The sequence below is a fragment of the Narcine bancroftii genome, chromosome 9 (assembly GCF_036971445.1).
Source record: "Narcine bancroftii isolate sNarBan1 chromosome 9, sNarBan1.hap1, whole genome shotgun sequence".
NCBI lineage: Eukaryota > Metazoa > Chordata > Chondrichthyes > Torpediniformes > Narcinidae > Narcine > Narcine bancroftii.
In genome coordinates this window covers 105,053,614-105,081,108 of record NC_091477.1, presented here as the reverse complement: position 1 = coordinate 105,081,108, position 27,495 = coordinate 105,053,614, and the positions used below count along the sequence as shown (strand labels likewise).

Sequence of the window (27,495 nt, the reverse complement as noted above, 5' to 3'; positions counted from 1 at the left end):
AGGGAAAGATTAAGTAGATTAGGACTTTATTCCTTGGAGTGAAGAAGAATGAGGGAAGATTTGATAGAGGTTTACAAGATCTTGTAAGAGGTAGAGACAGAGTGGATGCGAGTAGGCTTTTTCCACTTAGATTAAGAGAGATAAATATGAGAGGTCACAGTCTGAAGATGAAAGGGGAAAGGTATAGGGGAACATTAGGGGAAAGTTCCACTCAGAGATTGGTGGGAGTGTCAAATGAGTTGATGTTTGATGTAGTGATTGAGGGCTCGATCTTGTGTTTTAAGAATAAATTGGATAGACACATGGATGGGAGAGGCCTGGAGGGTTATGGAATGGGAGCAGGTTAGTGAGACTAGTGAGATAATGGTCAGCACAACTATAGAGGCCAAATGGCCTGTTTTGAGTGCTGTAGCATTAATGATTCTATGAAGAAAAGCACAAATGGATATGGACATACAGAAAGAGTGAGATACCTTAAGTTGGACTACACAGAGTTCGAAAGGCTGTCTAGTCATCCTATGGAGAGCAGAACTGCACACAATATTCCAAATTTGGCCTCATCAATGTCACAAAACACTTCAACAATAACAACCCAAGGTGAAACTCTAATCCATTTGCTCATATTCTAAAATTGGACATTAGCAATGTGGTTTCCTCTTCAATTGAGAAGCAAATTGAAGGCTGGGTGTTTGCAGAACATCTGTATTCAGTTCACAAGTGTGTCTCTGGACTTCCTGTTGCCTGTCATCCTATTCTCATTTTGATAATTTTGCCTGCAACTTCCTAAAATGTCACAACGAAGCCCTATGCAGCCTTGAGGAAAAATACCTTGTTGTGTCCCAGGGAACTGCAGTTTCCACTTAAATAAATGTCAGAATAACCATAATCCAAAAGCAACCTGTTTATCAAAAAGCGACTGAGGTGCATCTTGAAGGACCAACTAAAGTTCTCTGAAGATTTAAAAATATTAAGTACTGCACTGCACCGCACCTTCATATTGTAAATTTACATACCTTAACAAATACAATGCCACGCACTGCCTTGAGGATCAGCATTGCTACCATAGAAAAAGCATAGATCCTTGCATAGTAATGCATGTGTGGATTGTCTTTCATGCTCTGACCCACATAAGTTTCATTTTTTACAGTCACTGATGTATTCTGAAAGATGAGTACACAAATAACATTTTTAGAAATGTTTCCATAAGGGTACAAGGATGCTAGAGAAAATTTTATAGAGTTTAAGGAAAACTTACTATATATATATATATATATATTTATATATATATAAATTGATGACCACACCACCTTGTTTCACTTTGAAGTAACAAGAAAGAGGCTTCCAGGCATAGTTATGGATGGACAGCATAATATCACATTAATACATTGCTGTAAAGCTTTAACTATTTGTTTTGGAACTAAAAAAAATATACTACAGACTTAATGATAGGCCACTTTTAATGATGAGTAATGTAAAGAAAAATAAAAATGCCATATCTGACTAAGCAAAAGGGAGGAGCAGTAGAGCTGGAAATGAACAATCTTATTGAAAAGATATTTGATTAAGGTCACATTAAAATCCTTGATGGAAACATATGCACAAAAGGCACATTGATATTTAACTAGCTTGGGAAGCAGATATAAGTCGACAAAATATCTCTGACTCATTCTTTCAGACTTAAGAAAAACATCCAGTGGCATTAGTAATGTAAACATTGCTTTTGTCAGGCATAAATCTTTTGTATTTTAACTTTTGTCTCATCAACAATTCCTGCATTGAATAAATAATAAATAGAATTGGATTTGAATTCAGGAAGAGAGATTCAGATGAAATGGCAGACATGTGGCAGATGCAATTTAATATACACGAACAGAATATGATAGAGCTTGAGAGAAAGTAGCAGTAATCTAAATAGCACTATTCTGAGGAGTCACAAGAGCAGAAGAATCAATCTATTGTCATGAACACGTCATGAAATATGTTGTTTTGTGGCAGCATTTCATTGCAAATATTGCTATAAATTACATTTAAAAATAAATTAGGGTGTGCCTTGATATATCCTTGAAGGTTGTCAGGACATTGTTTTTGGATTTGCAATTCAGAGCACTGAATACCAAATAAGAATATCACACAAAAATTATTGGCTCTATCTCAACTAAAGCATATATTGCACACAATTCCAGGTACAATTCAAGGCCTTGGAAAAGAGTCAGGGGTGTTTATTTTTCTGGAAGACAACAGGAATGAAAGACTTCAGTTATATGGGGAGATTAGCGAAGTTGGCCATTCCCTTTTAAGCACTGCGGTAACGCAAAATGAATACCAAAACATACCTAAAATCTTCAAATCATTAAAAACTCAGAAGCTTCAAAATATATTTAAGCATCTCAAAAATGATCAAAATCATTAAGCAGATGTGCAATAGAAAAAAATCATTCCCCTTGCAGTTCAAAGTGCATACATCTGAAGTGCCATATCTGAAAATAATTCACATCAGTATATTTGCATTCTGATCATTGGATTTGGCTATGAATTTTCTTGATTTTGAATATAATTCACAACTACTTGGTATTTGAGGTCAAATAATACTCTTTTCTATCTGACAGCAATTTTAAAAGCTCATGGGAAGAATTAACCAATCATATGGGACTAGTTGAGGTCAAATAATACTCTATTCTATCTGACAGCAATTTAAAAAGCTCATGGGAAGAATTAACCAATCATATGGGACTAGTATTAACTGAGGTAGCTCACCAAAGCCGGCAATGTGAAATAAGCTTTCATTTCACATCTCAAGGCTGACTTAGTAAATTAAAAGTACTTGCGTAATTCTCAGAGAGTGTCAAGCAGCAATAAAAACCTCTCCAATAGATGCATGGAATACAAGGTTATGGAATGGGTGCAGGTCAGTGGAACTAGCAGAATTAGGTTTTGGCACAGACTAGAAGGGCTGAATGGCCTGTTCTCTGTGCTGTACTGTTCTATGGTTCTAATTGTGTTAGCAACAAAATAATTCTCTGCTGTCACAGAAGTAACAAAGAGGTGTTGGAGGATCTGGATGAGACCTTAAAGCGATAGTTCTTGGACAAGTTAATAAGGTCCAATGGTTCCAATAAAACAAGTTTCTATGGATACAAATTTAAATGTTTTTCCTGCTCTGAAAGGTTATTGATTGACATGTGGTGGATGACTGGCAAGGGAAATTGCCACTTCAAGGATAGCCGTTACTTGAAGCAATATTGTTGAAATTATTCAAAAGAGTGATTGCCATTAATTTAAATTTATTTTGTTTTAAACACATTGGCTAAGATAATTTTACATCTCAGTTCTTACCCCACTTCCTGCCTTGATCCAGTAACTAAGCCACCAGTTGTTAAAGGCAACACTTCCTACATTCATGACAAAAAGGATCATTACAAAGAAAAATGTAAGTGGACCTCCTGCTGCTTGGATGTACACTCCATACACAGACCATGGGAGAGCACCTTTCTCTTTATCTTCTGATTGTCCAAGCAGATCTAGACATAAAATAAATATATTATCCATCGTCAAATGTAGTGCCAGCATACTTTCCGCTCCAAAGAGAAAAATAACTTTACAGAACACTATATTCTTTGTGAGATTATGTAGTTCTGTTGAAAGGTCATCAATCTGAAATGTTAATTCTGTTTCTCTTTCGATAGTGATTGTCTGATCTGTCCAATATTTCCAGCATTTTCTAATTACATTTCACATTTCCAGAATCTGTCATACTTTGTTTTTGGATTCCTTCTGATAATTTTACCAATACCAAAACAATTTAAAACATTATTTTTGTACATAACCTTCACTACACATGCAATACTTCATTTTCTTAAATATAAATAGTCTAATATAACATAGATAAAGCTTTGCACACTCAGATCTGATCATAATTTTGGAGAAATATTATCTGCTTTAACAATTTACAGAATAATTCTGTTATTTGTAAAAAAGCACACGTAATTAATTGGTGCTAGAAATATTGCGCTAATAACAATTGAAAGGGTTATGAAGAGAATCTCTACTTCGTATTCACACCTGAAACGTCACCACACCTTGTGCAATGATCAGTAGGCTTAAGCAACTCCAAGGGCATTTCTTTTTACAGTTCCCACAGTAACCAGAAGTAATTTCCTGCATCCTGTATGGAGCATCTCAATAGAAGCACAAATGTAAAGCTCGAGACTGCATCTTCTTGTACTCATACAAGTTAAACATACCTTATGAATTGCTCTCTCCATTTAGCAAACCCACACTGATCAGTTCTCATCCTGCATTTCTTGTTTTGGACTCTATTTTTGACCACTTTTGCCAAGTTCTCTGTTCTTGACATTCTTCATGTTAAATCTGTGATAGCTTTTGTGATGGACCTTTACACTAGTGACATTAAATAGCTCTTGTTTTGTAGTACCTGTTTCCTTCTTTGCATTTCTTTCCTTCTTTACTGATCCAGTCTGGCCTTTGTCTTGAGTTTTCTTCAAGGAACTGTTCACATTTTTTTTGTTCTTTACCTGAAAAAAAAACCACAGAATGGAGAAACAAGTTACATCTCTCTTCAGATAAACTAGTCACAATACAATTATTAGTGTTCCTTGTAAATTTACTGTCATTCCAATTTTATCAGTGTTAAAAATTACATTATGACCAAGTAACCATGTGCAACTCTATGTGGAAATTCAAATGTTGCTCCAATGTACCTTATTTCACTTCTCAGCCTTTTGGCTAAGATCAAGTGTAGAATGGCAATTTCTTTTTTTTTTTTAAATTTTTTTATTTTTCACACCATAAATCACATTAGCCATGATATACACTATTTCTTTTTCACACATATACAGTGACTTTTTCTCCCCCCCCCCTTTCCTCCCAAACCACCCCCCCACCCCCCCCTCTCATCCATTTTAGGTATACAATCTAGGTTGCATTAAGCCAGTCAGACAATGTTGTCATTCAACAAAATTACACCAGAAATTCTACTGAGTCCATTCTTTTCTTTCCTTCTCCTTCCATCAACTTAGGTAATGTTTGTCCCCGGTAGGTTTTCGCTATTGTATTTAATGTAAGGCTCCTATACTTGTTCGAATATTTCAATATTATTTCTTAACCAATATGTTATTTTTTCTAATGGAATACATTTATTCATTTAAATTTGGTAGTTTCTTCCTTTTAATTTGGTTATGTATTCCATTAATATTTAAAGACATATAGTTCAGCGTAGCCCTTTTATATTTTGTTTATCTTCTCTTTCCGTTTTTCCATCATTACCTTTCCTCCTTTTCCATTTCTGTTTTCTTATTTTCAACTCTTTATAAGACAACATTCCTACAACATCTAACATTTTCCTTATTCTCCTATTTCTATCTTATTTATCCCCAATCTCCCCTTCACCTCCTGAGTTGTCCTTTATCCCTTGTCGGACAACCACATCTCCCCTCTCCATTTGGATTTGCGAATCCACTCGCAAGCGTCAACTGATTTTGCAGTGACCGCAATTTCCCCCCACCCCGCCTCCCCCAGAAAAGATTTCACTTTTCATATGTCACAAAGGTCCCTCTTTTAATTCCCTCCTTATTCTCTCTATTCCATTACCTTCCCTTATTAATTCTTGTCTATACTATCTATATTTTCCTCTAAGTACAGATACATTCATGTATGCTCATTGTCTCTATTCACTCTTATACCTCTTTACCTGCATACATATCAATCGTGATCATTTTTACTCTCATTACCCGTCTTCATCCCTCAGTCTATTTTTGTCTTTACCCACATACATATCAGTCGTGATCATTTTAACTCTCATTACCCGTCTTCCTCCCTCAGTCTATTTTTGTAATTGTTCTGCAAATTTTCGTGCTTCTTCTGGATCCGAGAATAGTCTGTTTTGTTGTCCTGGAATAAATATTTTCAATACCGCTGGATGCTTTAGTATAAATTTATACCCTTTCTTCCATAAAATCGCCTTTGCTGTATTGAACTCTTTTCTCTTCTTTAGGAGTTCAAAACTTATATCTGGATAAATGAAGATTTTTTGCCCTTTATACTCCAGTGGTTTGTTGCCCTCTCTTACTTTTTCCATTGTCTTCTCCAGTACCTTTTCTCTTGTAGTATATCTTAGGAATTTTACTACAATAGATCTTGGTTTTTGTTGTGGTTGTGGTTTAGAGGCCAATACTCTATGTGCCCTTTCTATTTCCATTTCATGTTGTAGTTCTGGACATCCTAGGGTCTTAGGGATCCACTCTTTTATAAACTCCCTCATATTCTTGCCTTCTTCATCTTCCTTAAGGCCCACTATCTTTATGTTATTTCTTCTGTTATGGTTTTCCATTGTATCTATTTTTTGAGCTAGTAGTTCTTGTGTCTCTTTAGTTTTTTTATTAGATTCCTCCAATTTCTTTTTTAAGTCTTCTACCTCCATTTCTGCTGCTACTGCCCGCTCTTCCATCTTGTCCATTTTTTTTCCCATTTCTGTTAAGGTCATCTCCATTTTAATTATTTTCTCTTCTGTGTTGTTTATTCTTTTTCTTAAATCCTTAAATTCCTGTGTTTGCCATTCTTTAAATGACTCCATGTATCCTTTAATAAGAGCAAGTATATCCTTTACCTTGCCTTTCTTTTCTTCTTCTATTTCCCTGTACTCTTCCTCTTCTTCTTCCTCTGGGTTGGCCATCTGTTGTTTCTTTGGTGCCCTTTCCTCCTCTTCTTTCTTGTTTCTATTGTCTTCTGTGGTCTCTTCTTGCTGCAGGTGTTCTGCAGCTGTCGTTGCCGGCTGTGGAGATCGACTCCCCAGCTGGTCCCCCCTCCCGTCGGTGTGTTTTTTTTCATTCGCATCGCGCATGCGCGAAGTATCGCGCATGCGCGGTTGCGCACTTTTACTCGGCTCTGCGAGCCATTTTTGTAGTCCATTATTTACCGACCTGAGGGAGCGGGTTTCTCTCTCCGCAGCGGGCCTCTTCGGACAGGTAAGGCCTTCACCTTTTTCCTCCTTTGTCTTCTCTTCCTCTCTTCTTACCGTTGCTTTCGACTTTTCTTTTTTTGTCGCCATCTTCTTTCCACCTTTATACTCACTTTTCTGTAACTTTTATTTCTGTGCCTTTGTGTTTTCTCTTGTTTTTCCCGACTTTTCTGGAGAGGGCTGGAGTTCACCGTCCGGCCACTACTCCATCACGTGACTCCTCCCGAATGGCAATTTCTTGAAAATATTTATAAAATACATTTCTAGAAATTATTGCGACATAAAAAGGCTATCTCCAGAAGTTGCCACACTTTTGTAGGTGGGTTTGTGAAGTCAATAATAAATGCCGTTGTTTTCCAAGATAGTTGTTCACATTTTTGCATCAAAGAAACCATTGCCACTGATGTTCAAAACAATTTTCTTTAGTCAACCTTCAAAACTATGTGATTAGATTGACATTAGAAGGTTTTTTCATCTGCACTATCTATAAACTTTAAATGACGCATTTGAAATCATATGCTTACTGCTCGGTCCTTATTGCCTTTTTCAAGATTATTAGTTTTGCTTTATGAAGCATGAATTGCTGGTAAAACTGGCATTTATTACCCATCCTAGTGTCAGAATCAGGATTTATTGCCATGAAATTCGGTGTTTTGAAGCAGCAAACATACATATTATGAACATTTAACGATATTACTATACAAAGTAAAATAATAACAATAAGAGAACACGAAAAGTGACAGCGTCTTTGGTTCATTAATTTTTCAGGAATCTAATGGCAGCGCTGAAGAAGCTGTCCTTGTGCCGAGTGCTCATCTTTTATTCGTCTTGTTCCTGTGAAGTTGAGCATGTCAGCTTCTGAAAGCCAAAACAGGGCTACAGTTGAAGGTACTCCCCCAGTGCTGTAGAAGTACTAGGATTTTGATCCACTAATGAAAAATTGGTGAAAGCTTTTAGGATTACATGGAATTTGAGATAAACCTACAGGTAGTGAATATAAAGTCAGAGTTGTACAACACAGAAACCAGCCCTTTGGCCCAACTCACCCGCGCCAACTACGATGTCCATCTACATTAATTTTATCTGCTACTTCCTCCAGATAGCTTGTTCCATCTCACCACCATCCTGTGTGGAAACTGGCCCCTCTGGTCCCTTTTAAACCTTTCACTGCTCACCTTAAAAATCCATGTACTCTAATTTTAGATTTCCCCCCCATCCTAGGAAAAAAAGAACTGACCATCTACCCAATCTCTGTTCCAAATAAACTTCTACAATGTCACCTCTCAGCCGCTAACGTTCCAGTATGAATAAAGGTAACATTGAATCTTTCATTGAAATTGAAGCCCTCCATTCCAACCCTAGTGAATGTCCTCTACACTCTTTTTCATTTTACCACAGGTTTCTTGTAGTGCGGTATTCCCAAGCACCGCGGTGTTGCTTTTATTCTTCTTGGTGGAAGGTTTGGGATGTACTGTCACAATAGCTTTGGCAGGTTAATGCAGTATACATTGTAGATGGTATGTAACAAAGCCTTCTCTTCATTGAAGAGTCTGGGAGATCATTTTGCTGAGCTCCTCCACTCTGTCCACATTAGTGACAGGGCTCTCTTGGTGCTCAACCATCTCAATTCTGCATCCCACTACCATGCTCACATCTGCCCATGGCCTCATGTACTATCCCACCAAGACCAGCCATAATTTGGAGGAACAATTGATTTTCCATCTGGGCAGTCTCCAACCAGATGGCATTAAAATCAACTTCTTTGGTTTCTGCTAGCCTACTCCCTGTTCTCCCTCCCTTTCCTTTCCCCTTTTCTTCTTTCCCCAAACTCTCCACACTCTTCCCTCTCTGTTATCAGAGCCATCCCTCCTCCCTCTGCTTGCTGCTGTGTCCACCCTTCCTTAAGCTTCTAATACCTCCTGTCTGTGGGACTGTGCTCCTCCCCCTACCATTTTGATCTGGTGCTAGGTGGCATTTTTTCATACCTTGATGAAGGGCTCAAGCCAAAAATGTTGGTTATGTACCTTATCTTTGCTATATAAAGTGCATTTTTTGACCTGCTGAGTTTCTCCAGCATTGTTTTGTTAGTTCAACCATGGTGTCTGCAGACTTTCATGTTTTACTTTTGTGATAAAGCTATGGTGCACTAGTGGTGGGAATTAACGGCTTTGGTAGTGAAGTGTTGTTAATTCATTAGTCTGTGCTTCCTGAACTTAAGAACTTCAATATGGAAAAAAAAGCTCAATCAGCTTGATGAGTTTTAAATGGTGAAAAGGCATGAGGGGGGGGGGGGGGGGGGGCGGGGGTGGATGTCAGATGCAAATCGTTTGCTTCAAAATGTCCAACCTGACCTGCTTTCAAAAACATATTATTTACGTGGGTGGTCCAAATGAGCTTCTTGTCATAGCTGTGCACTTCTCCCAGAATGTTAATCATAAGGGGCACTACAATGGTAATACACTGTTGTCAGGGGTACTCAGTCATGTTGAAGATGGTTACTGCCCAACACTTTACAGTCTTATTGAAAGATGACTGTATTGAGTGATGGACCATCTTGGGCAAGTTGGGGACTGATCACTATTCTTATTTAATTGCAATTTTTACCATCTGGTCCAATTGTTGTCCTGTGAATATTCTCTAATTCTCATGCTCAGTTTTTAAAAAAAAATATTGGTATCAAACATCTTTTCTATTACACTCACTCAAGCCCAAAACTGCTTTTGTGTTTGAAAGTCTGCAAAGCAATATCTCCTATTGCTGAAGCATGAAAATTAATTATATCAAAGACAATCCTTCATCCACTACTCGCCTACACTCCTCTACTTGACTACTAAAAACCTGTTTGAAGAGATATTATGTCAGTTAATGGTGACCTATTCACCAAGTACTGTTCTATGTTATAATATTGCCCTGCACAAATCCTCCAAGACTATGCCTGTTGTCTTCTCTTCCAAAAACGAGTTTTACTTAAAAATGTATTTAATAGCAGACAAATATTATTTCTTAATACAGACTTTTCTGCTCTTCTCAACCTTAGTTTAATTTAAAACTTTAAGCAGAGTTTATTAAGACTTCACTTACCACCATGTGCAATAAAAACAAAGTACTATCATTTGATAATTTTCTAAGCAAAAAGACTGGAACATGCTCATAACATTTAAAATCCCTTCATATATATTATATACTGAATCTTTTGCGTCTAAATATATAGGAACTGTTCTTGGATGCCATACTCCATATGTAAAACTGAGTGAAGAATGCAACTTTTTTTATATATTAAATAGGTTTCCTGCACAGGTACAATAAAAGTCTCAGGAGGTGTACCCAGCTGTATCTAACTTTGAATTTTAAATTCTGGGTAATGAAGAAACTAGTTGAGGTGGCACAGTAGTTCCTGCTGTTTCCTCAACTCTGGGGAACCAGTTTCAACCCTTACCTCTGATGTTTACCATGATAAGAGTGCAAGTTATCTCAGAAAACATACAGGTTACCAGCAAGTGCTGGAAACGTCCCACATCCCAAATATATGCTGGTAACTTAACTAGCAGTTACCTTTTGTGCCATTTCAATGGCAAGAAAGAATCAAGCAGTTGTGTGCATGTGTGGGTGAAAATAAGTTGCAGGGTAGAAAAAAGGGCAATGTTCCTCAAGGAGCTGGAGAGATTGAGAGGGGGGGGGGTGGGGGGGTGGCTTGGGAGGAGGGGGGGGGGGGAGAAAAAGTCACTGTATATGTGTGAAAAAGAAAAAGTGTATATCATGGCTAATGTGATTTATGGTGTGAAAAATAAAAAAATTAAAAAAAAAGGAGCTGGAGACACCAGTTGGGCCAAATGGCTTATGACATAATAAATGCAAATTCAATTGTGTTTACTCATTTCAGTCATTTTAAATGCAATATCAACTTTATTCAAAGCATGGGGAAGGAGAAGTGATTGCTTTTCCCCCCAAGTTCTGCTCATTATGGGCAGAGGTACATTTTATTTCACTCAGTGTCAACTTGAGTTGAATTTTGGGAGTGATTTGTCACTATTGTAGTCAGGTTTGTTTGCTTGAAATTATATTTCCAATGTTATTTTCTTCCTGCTACAGATTTATTTTTATTTTGTCTTTGTTATTTAACTATTTCTCGCCAGAAATGCAGCTATTACAAATTAACATTTGTAGCAACTGGTTCCTTTACACTTCAGAGACCTTCTTTGCCAATAATTTCCAATAACTGAAAACACATCTTCTTAATTTCTTTTCATTGCATCAATATACGGTTCTGCAATTTGGAATGATTATACTCACTGCCACATCCATCTTGTGTGCCCAAGACCACAGCTTATTTCCTAAATAGGAAACATTATGCACTGAGCTTGTACACTCTCCATAAATTAGTGAATTTACAACTCCTTCATCAATGGTATCTGCAAGATCACTTCAATATAAATGAAAATACCGAGCTCTTAAATATATTATACTCTAGTCGGTGATAAAATTACCTCAATATGGGGATTGTCTCCCAGCTGCAGATTATTGAACATTGCTGCATAATCTCCATTCAAGACCATCAACTCTTCATGAGACCCTCTCTCAGTTATAGAGCCATCCTTCATTAGGAGAACTTCATCACAGTTGACCAAATACTGCTCGAGGGAGGCATACAATTAGTTTATTCTGCATCTTTACATCTCAGAAGAACTGATGATCAATCAAGTTTCTTAGAATATTTCAGGTGTCAAAATTATTACTGCGCAATGCTCCGCCGACATAATGCTAAACAGAAAAAAATCTATACTTAACATGTTTGCAAAATAAAATCATAGAAATTTACCAGTTTAAGTTTACCCCTGAAGTGTAAAACAATCACATTTTCTTTTCTTGCTTTCCACCTCTACTTGCCTAATGTATCATATTCTCATCTAGCTCCATCACTATAATTGCAATACATGTTCTTGATTTTTAAAAAAAATTCTGATTAAATGATTAAAATTCTGGTTAAGAAGACATATTTCAAGACCATTTCCAGCAACAAATTTCTGAAATAGTGAGCTACTAAGGCAAGTCTGCAAAGCTTAACAAAAACATCCAGAAAGTTCCAAGTCACCACTCCACAAATTGTATTAAATTGTACCTGGCATTCAAGATTATTTTTGGTCCAAGAATTAGAACTACACAAATTAATTGAGCTATTTTGTACATTTCACAGAAGGAATTAGCTACATCAGGAGACAAAGAGAAATGTACTTGCCTGTTTGATCAATAACACACATTTAAAGTAATAACTTGCATATACCTGGGCCAACGAACAGAAATTCTTCTTAAATGAGATGATTGAAAGTTACAAAATTTCTTAAGTATACTATCCTTCCAATTTTATTTATTCTTGATTGATATCCAAATTATTGGAAGGAATGAACATTCCCTTGTTCAGTAACAAATCAGTAATTGGTCACTTGGAGAAATCTAGCTGCATTACCCTATTTTTAGGGTTCCAAGAATTAACTATTTCATTTGTAAGTACAGCAATGATCTGAGGATTACTTTTCTGTCTGTTTTCCCTAAAAATATTGAGATAAACAGTACAAACATGATCACAGTAACACATGGAGTTAAAGGCTCTGCAATGAAATAAAATTTAGTGTCATCTCTTAGCATTCTTAATATCACCATATTACCATAGTCCTTCCATATTTATTCTACTAAATCTTTTCAGTTTTCTGTTCAATATCAAACATTTGTTTTTTCCCCATTCAACTCATCTTTATTTTGCTCATCCACTCAACATTTAATTCTATTCCTGTGTTTTAAGAGTCTGTCAATTAATCACTTCAATTGCTTAACAATCAATTAATTTCTATTTGTCTTTACAAAACCTACTTAATTTCAATGCATTTTAGGAAACACACACCAAATATCAAACAGTTAACAAAAAGCAGCATTACAGTGATCAATGTAAACCTTCCCTTGATTAACACATGAAAAATCGGAGAAGGAATTTAATTCCTATGTGCTAAATTTGAAGATTAAAATTTCAATTTTGTAAATATAGGTATGCATTCATAATTTAAATGACCTGAAGTTGGTGGGTGATAAAGAGAACAGTCTTCAAATTCAGTTGCTTCTTAATGGCATTGTTGAAGATGTGATTTCCAACATGAGCATCTAATGCACTGAGTGGATCATCCAAGATATAAATGCTTCTTTCACTGTATAAAGCACGTGCCAAACTTATCCTCTGACGTTGACCTCCACTAAGATTAGCACCATGCTCACCCACCTGTGTGGCACAGAAATGGTGGAAAATAGTCGGTACATGGTAATTAACTTCTACTATTTATTGTTGGTGTATTTTACACATAAGTGGGACTGCAGCAAGTTAAGATTTTGTTGCATCTATATTTTGTACTTGTGTATATAAAACAATTAACTCTCATTTCATATCATGTCACACAGTCAGAAAATGTTTCAATGCTGAAACAACAATTAATGGCTTCATTTTGGTATCTCTCTACAACTATGACATACTTCAGAAAAACAAACGTGTCCAATTACAGATTCAATTGCATGTCAGGAGACAGAAGAAAGATTTTTGAAAACGTTTTGTAACTGTAATTTTAGTACATTGAAAAAGCATATAAGCAGTATGTGATTAAAGTAATAAATTCATATCCAGGACTTGAGACTATTGAGATGTACTTAAATGTAATCAGAGCATTTGGGGAAACTTAAATACAAATAACTTAGAACGGTGACCATGAAAACTTGTAGAAACAGCTCATATGGTTCACTGGTGTCCCTGCAGTCTAGCTCCAGATCATCAAAGAAGCAGAGCTCTGTTCAAGGTGCAAACGAGTAGATAGATAATGCATCCGAGAATTGCCTGCAATATCTACACCCCATGAAAAAAATTGAAACAAAAGAATTCTAACATCTGGGAAATATTGCTGGGATTGACATAGGACATGTTGAAAGAACATTTACTTCAGCTATAAAATCTAGAACAGATTGGGCCCTTTAACAATTTGGTGGAGGAGAAATTTCTGTCATGACGATGGCAAGACTTTGGATGTAAAAAAAAATGCAGACCCCGAATGAGTACGGTAGATTCAAAGCCGAAAAAAATACTGTAATATGCTGGACACTAAGATCAGGGGATAAAGTGATTGGACAGGAATGAGCAGTTTAGATAAAACCAGTCACAACCATACTCAATGGCAAAGTCGATGCACAAGGACATATAGACGTGTCAGCATCTATTTCTTATTAGGAATAATAAATTTGCATTTGTAGAAAATACATCATCCCAAAGCACACCGCAGCCAATAATAATGAATACAGTTATTATTAAAATGTAGGAAAATTGTAAAGAATGTTTGTACATCCTAACAGTTGCTTTTTAATATTGGAATAGTAAAATTAGTATGTTAATTTATAGCTGCAAATCAAAGACAAATCTGAGACAGAAATTTTGCTGAAAGATGTGCACATTTCAAGGAGATGATTTGTATTTTCAATAACTGATGTTCATTATAAGGATATAATGTTTCTTAAATTATGCAATTGAATTTTGCGCAAATCAAAAGAGAGCTTTTATTTTAAAATATGAATTACTAATCAAGAACATAGCATATGGAATTGATAAACCAGGTAGAGGCGAAACCTGACAGTGAGAGGCTCAGGATTGGCAGATGCCAGTCAGAGAATCATAGATAAGAGACAGTGTGTCATACAGGATGGAGTAGGTGATTAGATTAGAAGACAAAAGTTTCCAGAGCTGGGATCAAATAAGTAGAGAAGTTGAGAATAGTGATATAATGAGAGACCACATGGAACTGAAAAAGGGAGGGAAGTGATAAAGAGAGAGCAGAAGAATCCAGTGGGGGAAAACAGGGTGGAGGGGGAATGGAACCAAAGAGAAGGGGGATGAGAATAGTTGAAGGTGCATGAGAAAAGACAAAAAAAGGGGTGGATTGGTGAAGGGGTACAGAAGAAGAAAGGGAGTCTCATTAGCTGAAAATTCTAGAAGGCTCAGGACAGTTATGTTGGTGTGGGAATGGGAAGGAGAGATGAAATGGCACATTATCGGATAGACATTGCAGATAGAGCACACATGCTCTGAGATATCGTCCTCAAGTCTGCGTTCAGTCTCACTGATGTAGAGGAGGCTACATTTGGAGTAATGAATGCAGTGGATGAGCTTTGAGCAGGTACAGGTAAATCTCTGCCTTACATTGTTTGGGCCCTAGATAGTGGTCAAGGAGGATGTGCAAAAGCAAGCATTGCACTTCCTGCAGATGCAAGGGAAAGTGCAAGGGAGTAACGAAGAGGTGGGTGGGGAGAGATGAGCGAACAAGGGAATCATGGAAATCGATCTTTATGGAAGGTGGACAGGGCTGAGTTGGAATTGGCTAAAATAATGGAGGATATGTTGAATGAGGAGGCTAGTGGGGTGAAAGGCGAGGACAGAGAAACTATCAAGAGTTCTGCGTGGAAGGAGGTGGAGGGAGGGTGGGATGGTAAGAGTGTAACTGAGAGATGGAAGAAATACAGGTGACTCAACTGACCTTAATAAGGGGGAAGTGGCATTGCTTGAAAAGGGAAATTTTAGATTTCAAGTACCAGCTATGAGACCAAAGAATGTAGCATATTCCAATTAAATTGACTCAACGGGTTTACTGAAATTCAAAAGACCTGCTTCTTGTGTCAGCCCTGCAAGTGCTAAGTAGAGTATGACACTGAAAGATACAACAGCAATAACTGTGGAATCAAAGGAATGATGCATGAACTTGGACTCTTCCCTTGAGGAAAATAGTGTTATTGCATTCATCAATAATCTGGCTAACCATTTGATTACCATTTTATCCCAAATCCTTGCATCAAGGTGAATAATTATCTGATATTGGCCACATTCCAGTAAATAGACAAAATTAATTTAGATGGAGCAAGTGCCTTTTCTGGCAGCATTGAATGTCAGGCAATCAGACCACTTAGAGACAGTGGCTAAGTTAGGAGAAGTGATGAAATTACAGAAATGGCATAGAGGTAGAGCTGGGAATTGTCAGTGCGAAAATCCTTGTGTCCATGCCAGAGTTTGGCTTAAAATACATTAAGATGTTAACACTCAGGGTATCACTTAAATTGTTCACAGAAAGTGTTGAGATAAGGTCCTGCAAATAAATTTTAATTTGCTTTTCCAAATAGAGGCAAAAACTTCCAAAGCACCATTGAAAGATCAGTAAAGTTACTACTGATCCAGTTATTATTTCTCCTTCAACTATCCTCACCAAAAGATCAGTTGGTATTGCAAATGCTTAAAACTCAACAGGCAGGTGTAAATAGTGTATTTTTTTAAAAAACTTGATTCTGATCAGTCTGTGAATGTGACTTGGTTCCACATAAATGGAAGTTATTTTTATCGTTTGGCAGATTAATGGATGAAAGGATCCTGATCTTCTTCAACAGTCAGAGAACCATGTGTGATATCTTTGGGTTTGGATACAACATTTGAACCTGCCTTAACTACAAAGGGAAATGTTCCTTGTAGGCAATGAAGTTGTCTGGTAAGCATCCAATGTCAATGAAATTGATCTGCCCATCACGGCACCGAAGAAGTATACATATAGAGTGGACAAAAGAGGATGCATTTCTATCCCCAAGTCTTTCTTAAAAGTATAGCTTTACATTCCTTATATCATCGCATGTCACCATAAGTAGTCACACAACTTTTGTTCTAGCTATTTATCCCAGGGAAAATGTAATATCTGCAGAAATCTTTAAGATAGTTCAAAAGTGGATCCTTGGCTTGTTCATGTCTTCAACTCTTTTATTGTAAAACCATAATCATCAAATTGAACTTGGCCATCTCCAAAAATTACCACCCTATTAGTCTACTCTTGACCATCAATTAAGTGATGGAAAGCATAACTGATGGTTCTATCAAGTGGCATTTCCTTACAACCTGCTCCCAGAAGTTCAAGTTGTGTTCTGCCATTCATTCAGCTCATCCCAAGGACAAAGGAAGATGGTGTGGGGGTTGATGATCAATCTTGTCAGTTATATGACATCTCCGCAGGAGTTCTCAGTGTGGAACCCAAGACCCAACTATCTTTTGCTGCTTGATCAATGACCTTCCTTTGTAAGATCAGAACAGATACATTTGCTGATAATTGAACGTTCAGCAAAAGTCACAACCCCTTAGATAAAGAAGCAGCCTTCAAACAAGACCTGGGCAATATCCAAAATTTTTGCCAACTTTCAGCCCACTCTCAAATCCATTACTAACGATACTCTCCTCTTTCTCAAACCCTCTGTCTTCATCGCGGGAGACAAACTTTCTACATATATTTTCTGCAAGCCCATCAACTTGCACAGTTACTTCGACTCCACCTCTTCACAACCTGTCCCCCTGTAAATATTCTATTCCTCTCTCTCAATTCCTCCTTCTTTGTTGCATCTGGCCCCAGGACAAAATCTTCCATTCTGGAACATACGAGATGTCCTCTTAATCTTAAAAGAAAATGGCTTCCCCTGTACCACCATCAACTTAGCCCTTATATGTACCTCCTGCACATCTGCCCTGGTCCTCTCTGCCCCTAGATGCAACAAGGACAGGATTCTCCTTGTCCTCAACTCCTATATCACCAGCCTCCACTTCCAATATTTGGAGGGGAACTCTCAATGGCCAACCTTTTCAATTCCGCATCCCTCTTGCATGCATGGCATCATGCACTCTCAAAACCAAGGCCATCCATAAATTGGAGGAGTAACACCCAATATTCTGTCTGGACACTCTCCAATTGGATGGGATTAACAATAACCTCCGGTTTCTGTTAGGCCATCCCCTGTCTCCTTTCCTCTAGCCCCCCACCCCCTTACCTCTCCATTCAGAGAGCTATCCTCTTCTCCTAAAACTTATCAGGTTTTTTCTCTGGTGCCTTCTCACCCATATTCACCGATGACCTCTTGCCTGTGCTCCTCCTCCTACCCCTCTCCCCCACCATTTTATTCAGGCATCTGTCTGATTTTTGCTCATATCTTGATGAAGGGCTTAGACCCAAAACATTAGTTATGCATCTTCATCTTTGCTACATAAAGTACACTATTTGACTAGCTGAGTTTCTCCAGCACTTTTGTGAAAACTGACAATATCCAGGCCTGGGAGTGCAAGTAACAAGCAATATTCACATCACACAAATGACAGGCTATGGCAATATCCAATAAGAGAAAATCCAGCTATTTCCCCCTAACATTCAATGGCATTGCTATTGTTGAAGCCCTCACTAACAATATCCAGAAAGTTACCATGGATTACAAACTAAAATGGAAAGCCCACGTACACAATGTGACTACAACAGCAGGTCTGAGGATAGAAATCCTGCAGCAGGTAACTCATCTCCCAACTCATAAAGCCTGTCCAGCATCCACATCCTCAAGTAAGGATGCAATACTCTTCTCTTGCCTGGGTAAGTGCAGCTTCAACAACAGCCAAGAAACTCAACATACAGAACATAGCCAGCTTGATAAGAACAATTGCTGCAGTTTGAACTGCATCAACTCACCAAGGCTCCTTAGAGAGCACCTTCCAAAACCACAACCTGTGCTAGATAGATAGGACAAGAGTATTAAAAAAAAATCCACAGAACACCACTACATAGTTCTCTGAAAGTGGCAAGATAGATTGACAAGGTGATGTAGAAGGCACAAGGTGGGTTTGCCTTCATTGGGCAAACCACCGAGCACAAGAATTGTGATGTTATGTAACAGCAGTAAAATAGTGTATGTTGGAATATAGAGCACAATAGGAAGGGCATGATTAACCAAGAGAGTTGATAGAAAGAGAGGGCTTGAGTTATCACAAGAAAATGGATAGACTGCAACTGGTTTTCACTGGAGTGAATAAGACAGAGGGATGACTTGATACCGGTTTATAAAATCATAGTGGGCCTTTTCCAAAGGTAGGGGAGATAAAAATAAGGTTGAGATGAGGGGGAAAAAAAAATTAAAGGAGACCCAAGAGACAAGTTTTTCCACATGAAGCCTGATGGGAAATGGAAAAAAAACTGATTTAGGTGGGTACAATTACAAGTTTGAAAATATATTTGAGAAGTACATGAATATTTAAGGGGATATCGGTCAAATGCAAACAAATAGTATTATCTTTGGAAGAGACAAACAGCCTGTTTCAATCCTGAAAAACTATGATTCTGCAACTCTTCTCATACCTGTGTCATGTCTCCGCTAGACAATACGGCAAGATCTTGCCTAAGGCAGCATGCAGCAAGAACATTGTTGTATCTGTTTTGAAACAAAGAACAAATTTAATCTCATGAGGTAACATATAACAACAGGTTAAAAGATGTTTCAGATTTTCACAAAAATATTTATCATGTATTACACCAATAAACATTCACAAAAATTGCATGCATTAAAGGATTAGTTGAACAAGCAACAGTTCTTGAACTACATGCTGCTCGATGCAATTAAAAACACAAGCCAAGTTACATTATTCTAGTGTTTTCACATTTGTATCTGAATACCTGAGAAGTTACTTCAAATAATAATTGCAATTAAACCATTGGGATGCATCGTATGATCAACTGGTTTTTGCAGATGATGATAAAGCTAGCAAGTGCAACTACAACAGTTGTAGAAAAGTTAGAAGTTCATGAATCAAGTTTATTGAGCAGATTGAAAGCAGATAAATTGCCAAATTCTTCAAGAAATGTGAAACAGCTGGCTACATTGTTCTTATGTCTGTCTGGAATTCAAAACGAAGGATTTATAACCATCAGACTGAACATATTTAAGCAGTGCCTTATTACGGAGAGCAAATTTTAAACTCTAATTATCGATTGAAGTATCCACCAACCATAAGCTAACCTTGCACATTATGACCCTTCAGTCTTTTGTGCTCTTTTTAACAGTTAAAATTCTGCTTAATTTTCAATTCCTATCTCTTGGATTTTTCCACCAGCAGGACTCTATATTGTTGGCTGAGCTGTATGAAGATTGATCTGATCAGCTACTCGTTGCTTCAGTTTAAAGGTAACATTTTCAAACCAATGATCCACAAACTAATCACGGTTGTTCAGACAGTGCATGAAATCTCAGCTTTATTTTTCTGCTGAGAGATCCTGGATCAAAATCTATTTTTTCCTGCAAAATCAAAGTGCTGCAGTGCTCTAAATCAGGGGACCCCAAACATTTTAGACCATCAACCCCTTCAGGGACTATGTAGTCCCTCATCGAACCCCAGGTATGGAATCCCGGTGCTGGACAGACAGTGGGTGTGCTGGGTAGGGTGACCAGACATCAGATTTTAGGCTGGACAGTCTGGCTTTTGAGCCCTCTGTCTGGCGCCACCTTTTTGCCCTCCATTTGGGGGTGTGGGGAGGGAAGCATGATGGCGACACACGAAGGTTAATGGCAGGTAAGCCTCCCCCACACCCCCTTATGGATGGAGTGGGGGGAAGGGAGGGTCGATATCGACCACTTTGGAGACCCCTACTCCAGATCTGAAATGTTTAAATGAAAACAGAAAATGTTGATAGTACTCAGCAATCAGGCAAATTTGTTGAAAGTTCTGATAAAAAGGTCAATAACTTGGAAGGTTAACTGTTAGTTCATCAGTGCTCAAACAAGACTGTCATTGCCAGAACATTTTTGGATTTGCACTTAGTTTCCACCCAATGTTCCATCAACAAGTTGACATGAATTACACCTGAATTACTCCACCTGCATTCAAGTTCATTACTTTTATTTCCTTTGCTTTTGCTTCTTTATTTACCTTCACCTCTCCACTCTCATCTCTCCCACTTGATCGCTGTATTTTAAAAATTTGTTTCTTATTAGATGTTTCGAACACCCCTCTTTCCACCCCACACAAATCTGAGTCTTATAAATAGCAAAGTAAACTATCTTTATTGCCCTTACTAACCATTTCAACTAAATTTGTAAGCTGAAAACATTTCTATTTTAGTGTATGCTTGAAAGACAGATTCAAGAACTGAACACCAGCAAACAAGATTCTCTGGCTATAAGTGGAAAGAAAGGAATGAAAACAAGTAAAGCTAGTAGCAAACAGGCAGGCAAGTATGGAAGGAGAGTGTGAACAAGCATACTAAATAGTGCATAAGGCAGAGAAGAATATATCATATGACCAGATTAGAAAATTAGACTAGATTGGAAAATTTATCAAACATGCATTTTTTTAAAGATATTTACAAGTTAGACATTTTGTTTAATCTCAGAATCCCGACTCCACAAATTCCTGAGGGAAATATCTAGATTTACTTTTTGATTTACAACTTTCTCATCAAGGTTCAATATCTCCGATTAATAAAAATTTGCTTGATTTAAGAATGGCCTGATGAGTTATGATCAAGATAGATTGGGAACAGGATTTGAATCTTTCATTCTCTGATGAGGTTTTGTATTCCATTTGTAATTTGATTAATACGACCTCCCTTTGCTTATTGCAATTTAAAGTGGTCCATTGGGTACACATATCTAAAGTTAAATAATCTCATTTTTATTTTGATATAAATACTCTACATGACAAATGTAAAATTGCTGAGGCTTCTTTAATTTATGTGTTATTGTCTTGCCCTAGTTTAGAAAAATGTTGGAAAGATATTTTTCAAACATTATCGGTGATTCTTAAAGTTAAATTGGAACCTTGATCTTTAATTGCTCTTTTCAGATCATTTCAAGATGACAACGTTTTATCGATTTCAAAACCAATTTTATCTTTTACTTCATTGATAGTCAGATGTTCAATGTTGATTAAATGGATAACGCTCCATCTACCCACCCTGGTTAAATGATATTAAGTCTTGTTTAAATTTAGAAAAAATTAGATATACAATTAAAAATTCAAATACTAATTTCCTAAAGATTTGGGGGCCTTTTATGGACCATGACCACAATCTAAAGTTTTAGGGCTTATAAGCTTAGATGCTGTGCCATCTATTTCCAGGTTGTCATCACTTGATATCCACGTTCAATTTTTTTTCCAACCTTGTATAGTGATAGAGGTTTTGAATTAATTGGGTGGTTTTTTTTTCTTGTAATTTGTATTTCATTATAGAATTGTATTGTTTAAATTTTTGTATTATTGCAAACTTCAATAAAAAATATCTTAAAAATAAAAAGATTTTTATAGATTAGGGTCAATTCTATGTTTTATAATTGTTCCAGATCTTAGTGCACTTACACGCTTCAAGATCTTAACTTCTATCTCTGAATTTAAATTTTGCGAAAATAATGAAAATAAACATTCTCGAAATCTTGTTTGATATGCCTTTATCCTTTCTTGCCAGGTGAAAGACTAAAAATCATGTGCCTGGCAAGAAATACTCAGTGGACTTTAAGAATCACTGCCATGAAAAATATCCTTGAGCACTGATGCCACCTAACTTGCCGGTTATTTATTGCAACTTGAGTTTAATGTAGCCAATTGATGACCTTGTACTTGGAAAGTTTACCAATAAATTCCTTAACCATAATTTTTTTTTTACCTTTCTTCATTGTATGTTTTGTTAAACAGAATATTCTCTCTGATAGTGGTACTTTGCATCCATGCTTGTTGAGCCACATAAGCAAAATTCCCATCAACTGCAATACTTCCTTCCATCAGGGTCATCTGGATAAGCAATGAAAATTCATGGTTTCATGGGAAAAGAAAACACCTCTATCATTTATAAATCACAATTTCTCCATCATCTTGCTTTCTTTGCCCATCCTACAGCTGCTGTAAAGTTCTAAAGAACAATAAATGAGTTTTCTGAAATTGCATCAGTGTTAATCACATAACAGCTTTTCATGCTTGCTTAATTTAAAGATTTAAATTACAGCATCTGTGCAGTTCAAAAGCATTAAATAACTCCAGAACAAATATTGAAATGCAAACTATAACTGAGCAAGAGATCTGCTAACAATAAGACAGGAGCTCAACCTTTTTTTATCCATCTAGTTCAAGTATTTGTTGTTGTAAATGTCTGAATTGTCTATTAAGCCTGACATTAGTTTTCTTTTCAAAATGAAGCCCTTCAAGTGGCTGGCATTCTGCAGGTAGGATCACTGCATAGCTGAGTTATGGTTATAATACTGAGTTTCTTTCCTCCATGTAAGTATTACAATAAAAAAAATTAAAGAAAGAAAAATCACGCAAGTATCCCTATTGAACTTTAAAATCATCTTCTTTCAACATTCAATCACTCTTGCAATTCTATTTTATTGGTCAAATGGGATTGATTACCGATTTGGCCTTGTTACCAAAACAGATCTCATCAAATGTTTACTCCTTCAAAAGCAATTTTAGAGACTTCATCAACAACTACCAAGTACAATCCTTCTTTCACTTTGTTGAACTCTTGAATCCATCAATGAATACAGGCATCAAAACTTCATCCTGGTAAATCTTTAGTCTGTTTGGGTGGCCGACTTTGTCGGAGTGGGAATGGCATAGTCACAGGGTGTACCAGGTCAAGGTGCACTGGCTTGAGGCAATCAATGGTGAAGGTCTCCTCATGGCCGCTCATGGTTTTGTTCTGATGCATCCCCTTGTATGGTCACTGGAGTCCAGTGCTTGCCCCTGCTGACAAAGACATAGTCGCAGTCCTGGAGGTTCTTGGGAACGAAGGAAGGTGTCAGGCAGTGGCACAAGGTTGGGACAGGAGCTAGTGTTCCTACCTTCTCTTGGAGTCTTGTGAACACTGCCGCAGGTGCCTCCTGTACCACAAGCTGCTTGCACAAACTCACCTGGAACAGTCAGTGTGGCGCTGCATACCATCTCTGATGAAGACATGACTAATTCTACTTTGGGAGCTGTGCAGATGCCAAGAAGCACTCCAGGAAGCTCATCCATCCAATCTGGGCCTCAAAGGCACCATCAGGGCCATCCAGGTACTGGTGGAAATGCTCTACAAGGCTGTTGGACTGTAGATGGTAGGCCATGGGGCGGTGCAGCTGGGTCCCAAACAGCTGTGCCAGTGATAACCATAGGCTGGACGTGAACTGCGACACCACACTCCACCCATCCCCTGCTTGTCTGAGGTGATGTTGGCAGGCAGGCAAAAACGTGCAACTCAGCTTGCAATGATGGCTCTGGCGTAGGATTCAGTGGACGTGTCGGCGACTGGTACAACTTCTGGCCACCTGGTGAACCTTGCCCCCAGGAATCAGGCAGCAGACCGCTGATGTCCACATGGACATGTTCAAACCTCCTGTGTGTTGGCTGGAAGGGTTGAAGGGGGGGGGGGGGGCCTTAATGTGCCTTTGGACTTTGGAGGTCTGGCAGTGCCCGATCTGCTTGCACAGAGTCCAAGTGTGGGGCCGGTAATTTGGCTTCGCTGAGCAAGAAGGTCTGGAAGGTCTTGGGATTCACTAGGCACCATACCTTGAGGACCACTAGGAGGCAGTGCACCTGGAGGAAATCTGCACCCATAAAGGCTGCAATACTATTGCCACATAAAAGACCAGGTAAAACATCTGGAATCAAACTGTATTGGGATGGTTTGTGTGAATACTGTGATTGTTGGTAGTGGTGAACACCAGTCCTGATTTCCTGATGCTAACCTCCACTCGTGTTTACGAGGAACTTTTATCTGGAGTGTCAGTCCCATAAAGAAGGCTATCACAGTGGCCAGCCGCTGTAGCCATTAGCGATGGCTGTCCCTGGCATTTCCCAGAAAGGATCAGGGTGGGCAGCAACGGTAGGCTCCTGACCCCACTTTTGGTGGTAAAAACACCAACGGTCCGAACAGTGCTGCGGTTTAGTTGGTGGCATGGGGAAGGCCCAGGCCTAAGGGCGTGACACAGCAACTTGGTCAATGGAGGCCCCACCATGCTGCTTGGTGTACCACAGGATATCTGCACGGGCCACTACTTTGCATGGGTCACTGAAATCGTCGTCAGTGACGGAGGTGGTTTTCTTCTGACATCTGCTTGAACAACACTTGTTTGAACAGTAAACATGTCTTATAGCTGTCTGCTAGTGCCAGCATCTCGTTTCATTAAGGCCGATGGTGTGCAGTCGCCTAGGTCGTCCATGTTGAGCAACCGCGCTGCATGCACACGGCTGGAGAAGCCAAAATTTCAGATCAGGAGCGCCTTGATTGTTTCATACCTGTCCTCAACCGATGGCTGGTGTAGGAAATTAATGATTCGGCCTGCTGTTTCCTGGTTGAGTGAACCAACCACATAGTAGTACTTTGTAGCATCCGAGATGATTTGTCTGACCTGGAATTGGGCTTCAGCCGGTTAAAATCAGATCTACGGCTGCGAGGTCCAGAAAGCCAGCAGTTTCAGTGAAACTGTATTCTGTGTGGTTGGTTCGGTCATTGCTAGGACCAAATGATGTTTGGACCATCGGTATCACCAACGTAGTTGCACTAGGCACGCAGTAAGCGAAAGAGTCAAGCAGAGTTGATAGTGATTTGAACCATTGACTTTCATAGAACTCTTATCGTGCACTTAAATCTCTTGCAACCTGATGATGCTTGAAATTCCCAGGACCGTTATAGCATCAGCCGCCAGGCTGTGGGCTTGCCTTGCACCTGGAGCTCTCACAGTCAGATCTGCCACAGACTTGCCCATAACTTCATGAGCCGGTTCGCTTGTTGCGTGGGTGAACTGCCACAGCCTACAATAGTTGAGAGCAAACTCCTATTTTCCAATAGTGCATTATCTTTCCTCATAGTACAGTAGTTTAACTTTTTGTCATTTAGATATATCCCTTTTCCACAGACCTCATCTTCTCTGCTTATCAGGCAAGAGGAACTTTCTTCAATGTTTTTGAAACCCTAAATGAACTAAACCTACACAATCATATTTTTTTTCCTTTAATACAATATTGGTGTCACTGACAAGGCCTATATCCAAAGCTTGTTTCAGAGTGAATTGTTCATTTTGAACTTTATTCCAGGACTTGCGCAACCTTTTCAAAGGATTGTACAACGCTGAAGGAATGACTGTAACTTCAAAATCTATTGCATTTTTCATGTTGCCTTCCTTCCTTATATGTTGACTCAGAGCACTTTTAATTGTCTGAATCACGTTGAATGATAGTCAGCCAAAAGCTGTCCAGGCTTTGAGTGCTGCATGTCTTAGGGAGAGAAATATGAGATGTAATGGAAATCGGATGCCAGCATAGCTTGCTAGTTGTTCGATTGCTTGTCTTACCATTGACCTTGTGATGGAGCACCAACATGAAATAAAAGATGCTGATGCACTTCTCTCCCTTCCCTCAACTTCATAAATACTGAGGGCTAGTGTACCAACAGCAACTCCATTCATTTGACTCAAAAGAAAAAAAAAAGCCAAATGTTTTATTTTACTATATGCCCATGTTTCTAATCATGTATTGAATATTTAATATTCTTCATGTTGTTTTATTCTAGTTTCATTTAAATCTATTTGATCAGGGAACAGGACTGATAGGGAAGCAGATAGGAGAGTGAATATAGGGGTGTTTCCGTTAGAAACAATAAGGAAAAAGGGAACTAAAAAGAATAGGAGAGTAGGGGCAAGTGCATCGAGAACAAAGGTGGAGGGAGAAAGGAGATATGGTATCAAGGTATTGTGTATGAATGCACGGAGTGTAAGGAATAAAATGGATGAGCTTGAGGCACAAATGGCAATGGGAGGTTATGATATTGTCGGAGTAACGGAGACATGGCTGCGGGAAGGGCAGGATTGGGAAATAAATGTTCCAGGGTACACGTCCTATAGAAAAGACAGAAAGTTAGGAAGAGGAGATGGGGTAGCTCTGTTGGTAAGAAATGAAATTCAGGCGTTTGAAAGGAAAGACATTGAAACAGGTGGGGTAGAGTCTGTTTGGATAGAACTAAGAAATTGTAAAGGCATGAGGACCATAATGGGGGTCATTTACAGGCCTCCGAAAAGTAGCTTAGATATCAGTAGAAGTATAAATCAGGAATTAAGAGTAGCATGTCAAAGTGGTAGCAATACAGTAGTTATGGGGGACTTTAACATGAAGGTGGACTGGGATAATCAGACGGGGGCAGGAGCACAAGAGACTGAGTTTATTGAATGTCTACGAGATACTTTCTTGGAGCAGCTAGTGGAGGAACCTACCAGGGGGAAGTCGATTCTGGACTTGGTGCTGTGCAGTGACGCAGAGTTAATAAGTAACCTCGATGTAGGGGAGCCATTAGGGAATAGTGACCATGGTATGGTTGCTTTTGAGCTGTAATTAGAAAGGGAAAAAGAAAGGAAGTCGGAAGCATCTGTACTGCAGTTAAATAAAGGGGATTATGCAGCTATGAGGGAGGAGCTAGCCAAAATAAAATGGAAAGATACACTAGCTGGGAGGACAACTGGGGAAAAATGGCAGGTATTTTTGGACATTTTTCACATGTTTCAGGACAAATTTATTCCAAAGTGGAGGAAAGGCTCTAGGAGATGCAAATAGCAGCCGTGGCTAACTAATGAAATCAAGTGTAATATCAAATCCAAAGGGAGTAAGTATAGGATAGCGAAGCGGAGTGGGAAGTTAGAGGATTGGGAAACCTTCA

General features: G+C 38.4%; 1 protein-coding gene across 9 annotated transcripts in view; it reads right to left on the bottom strand.

Annotated features, from left to right (window-relative positions):
* abcc5 (ATP-binding cassette, sub-family C (CFTR/MRP), member 5) overlaps positions 1–27,495 on the bottom strand; it is a 94,143-nt gene that overhangs the window by 21,447 nt on the left and 45,201 nt on the right. For 6 of the 9 annotated variants that reach the window (XM_069897142.1, XM_069897138.1, XM_069897141.1 and 3 more), the window contains 7 exons: positions 22,477–22,601; positions 19,180–19,252; positions 13,032–13,235; positions 11,458–11,601; positions 4,433–4,532; positions 3,334–3,518; positions 1,014–1,160 (listed from right to left, as the gene is read on the bottom strand). In XM_069897142.1, the coding sequence (XP_069753243.1) occupies positions 1,014–1,160; positions 3,334–3,518; positions 4,433–4,532; positions 11,458–11,601; positions 13,032–13,235; positions 19,180–19,252; positions 22,477–22,601 (978 nt within the window). Of the gene's footprint in view, positions 1–1,013; positions 1,161–1,255; positions 2,392–3,333; positions 3,519–4,432; positions 4,533–11,457; positions 11,602–13,031; positions 13,236–19,179; positions 19,253–22,476; positions 22,602–27,055; positions 27,138–27,495 lie in introns of those variants that run through there. The other 3 variants (XM_069897145.1, XM_069897146.1, XM_069897147.1) reach the window with 3 other exon arrangements.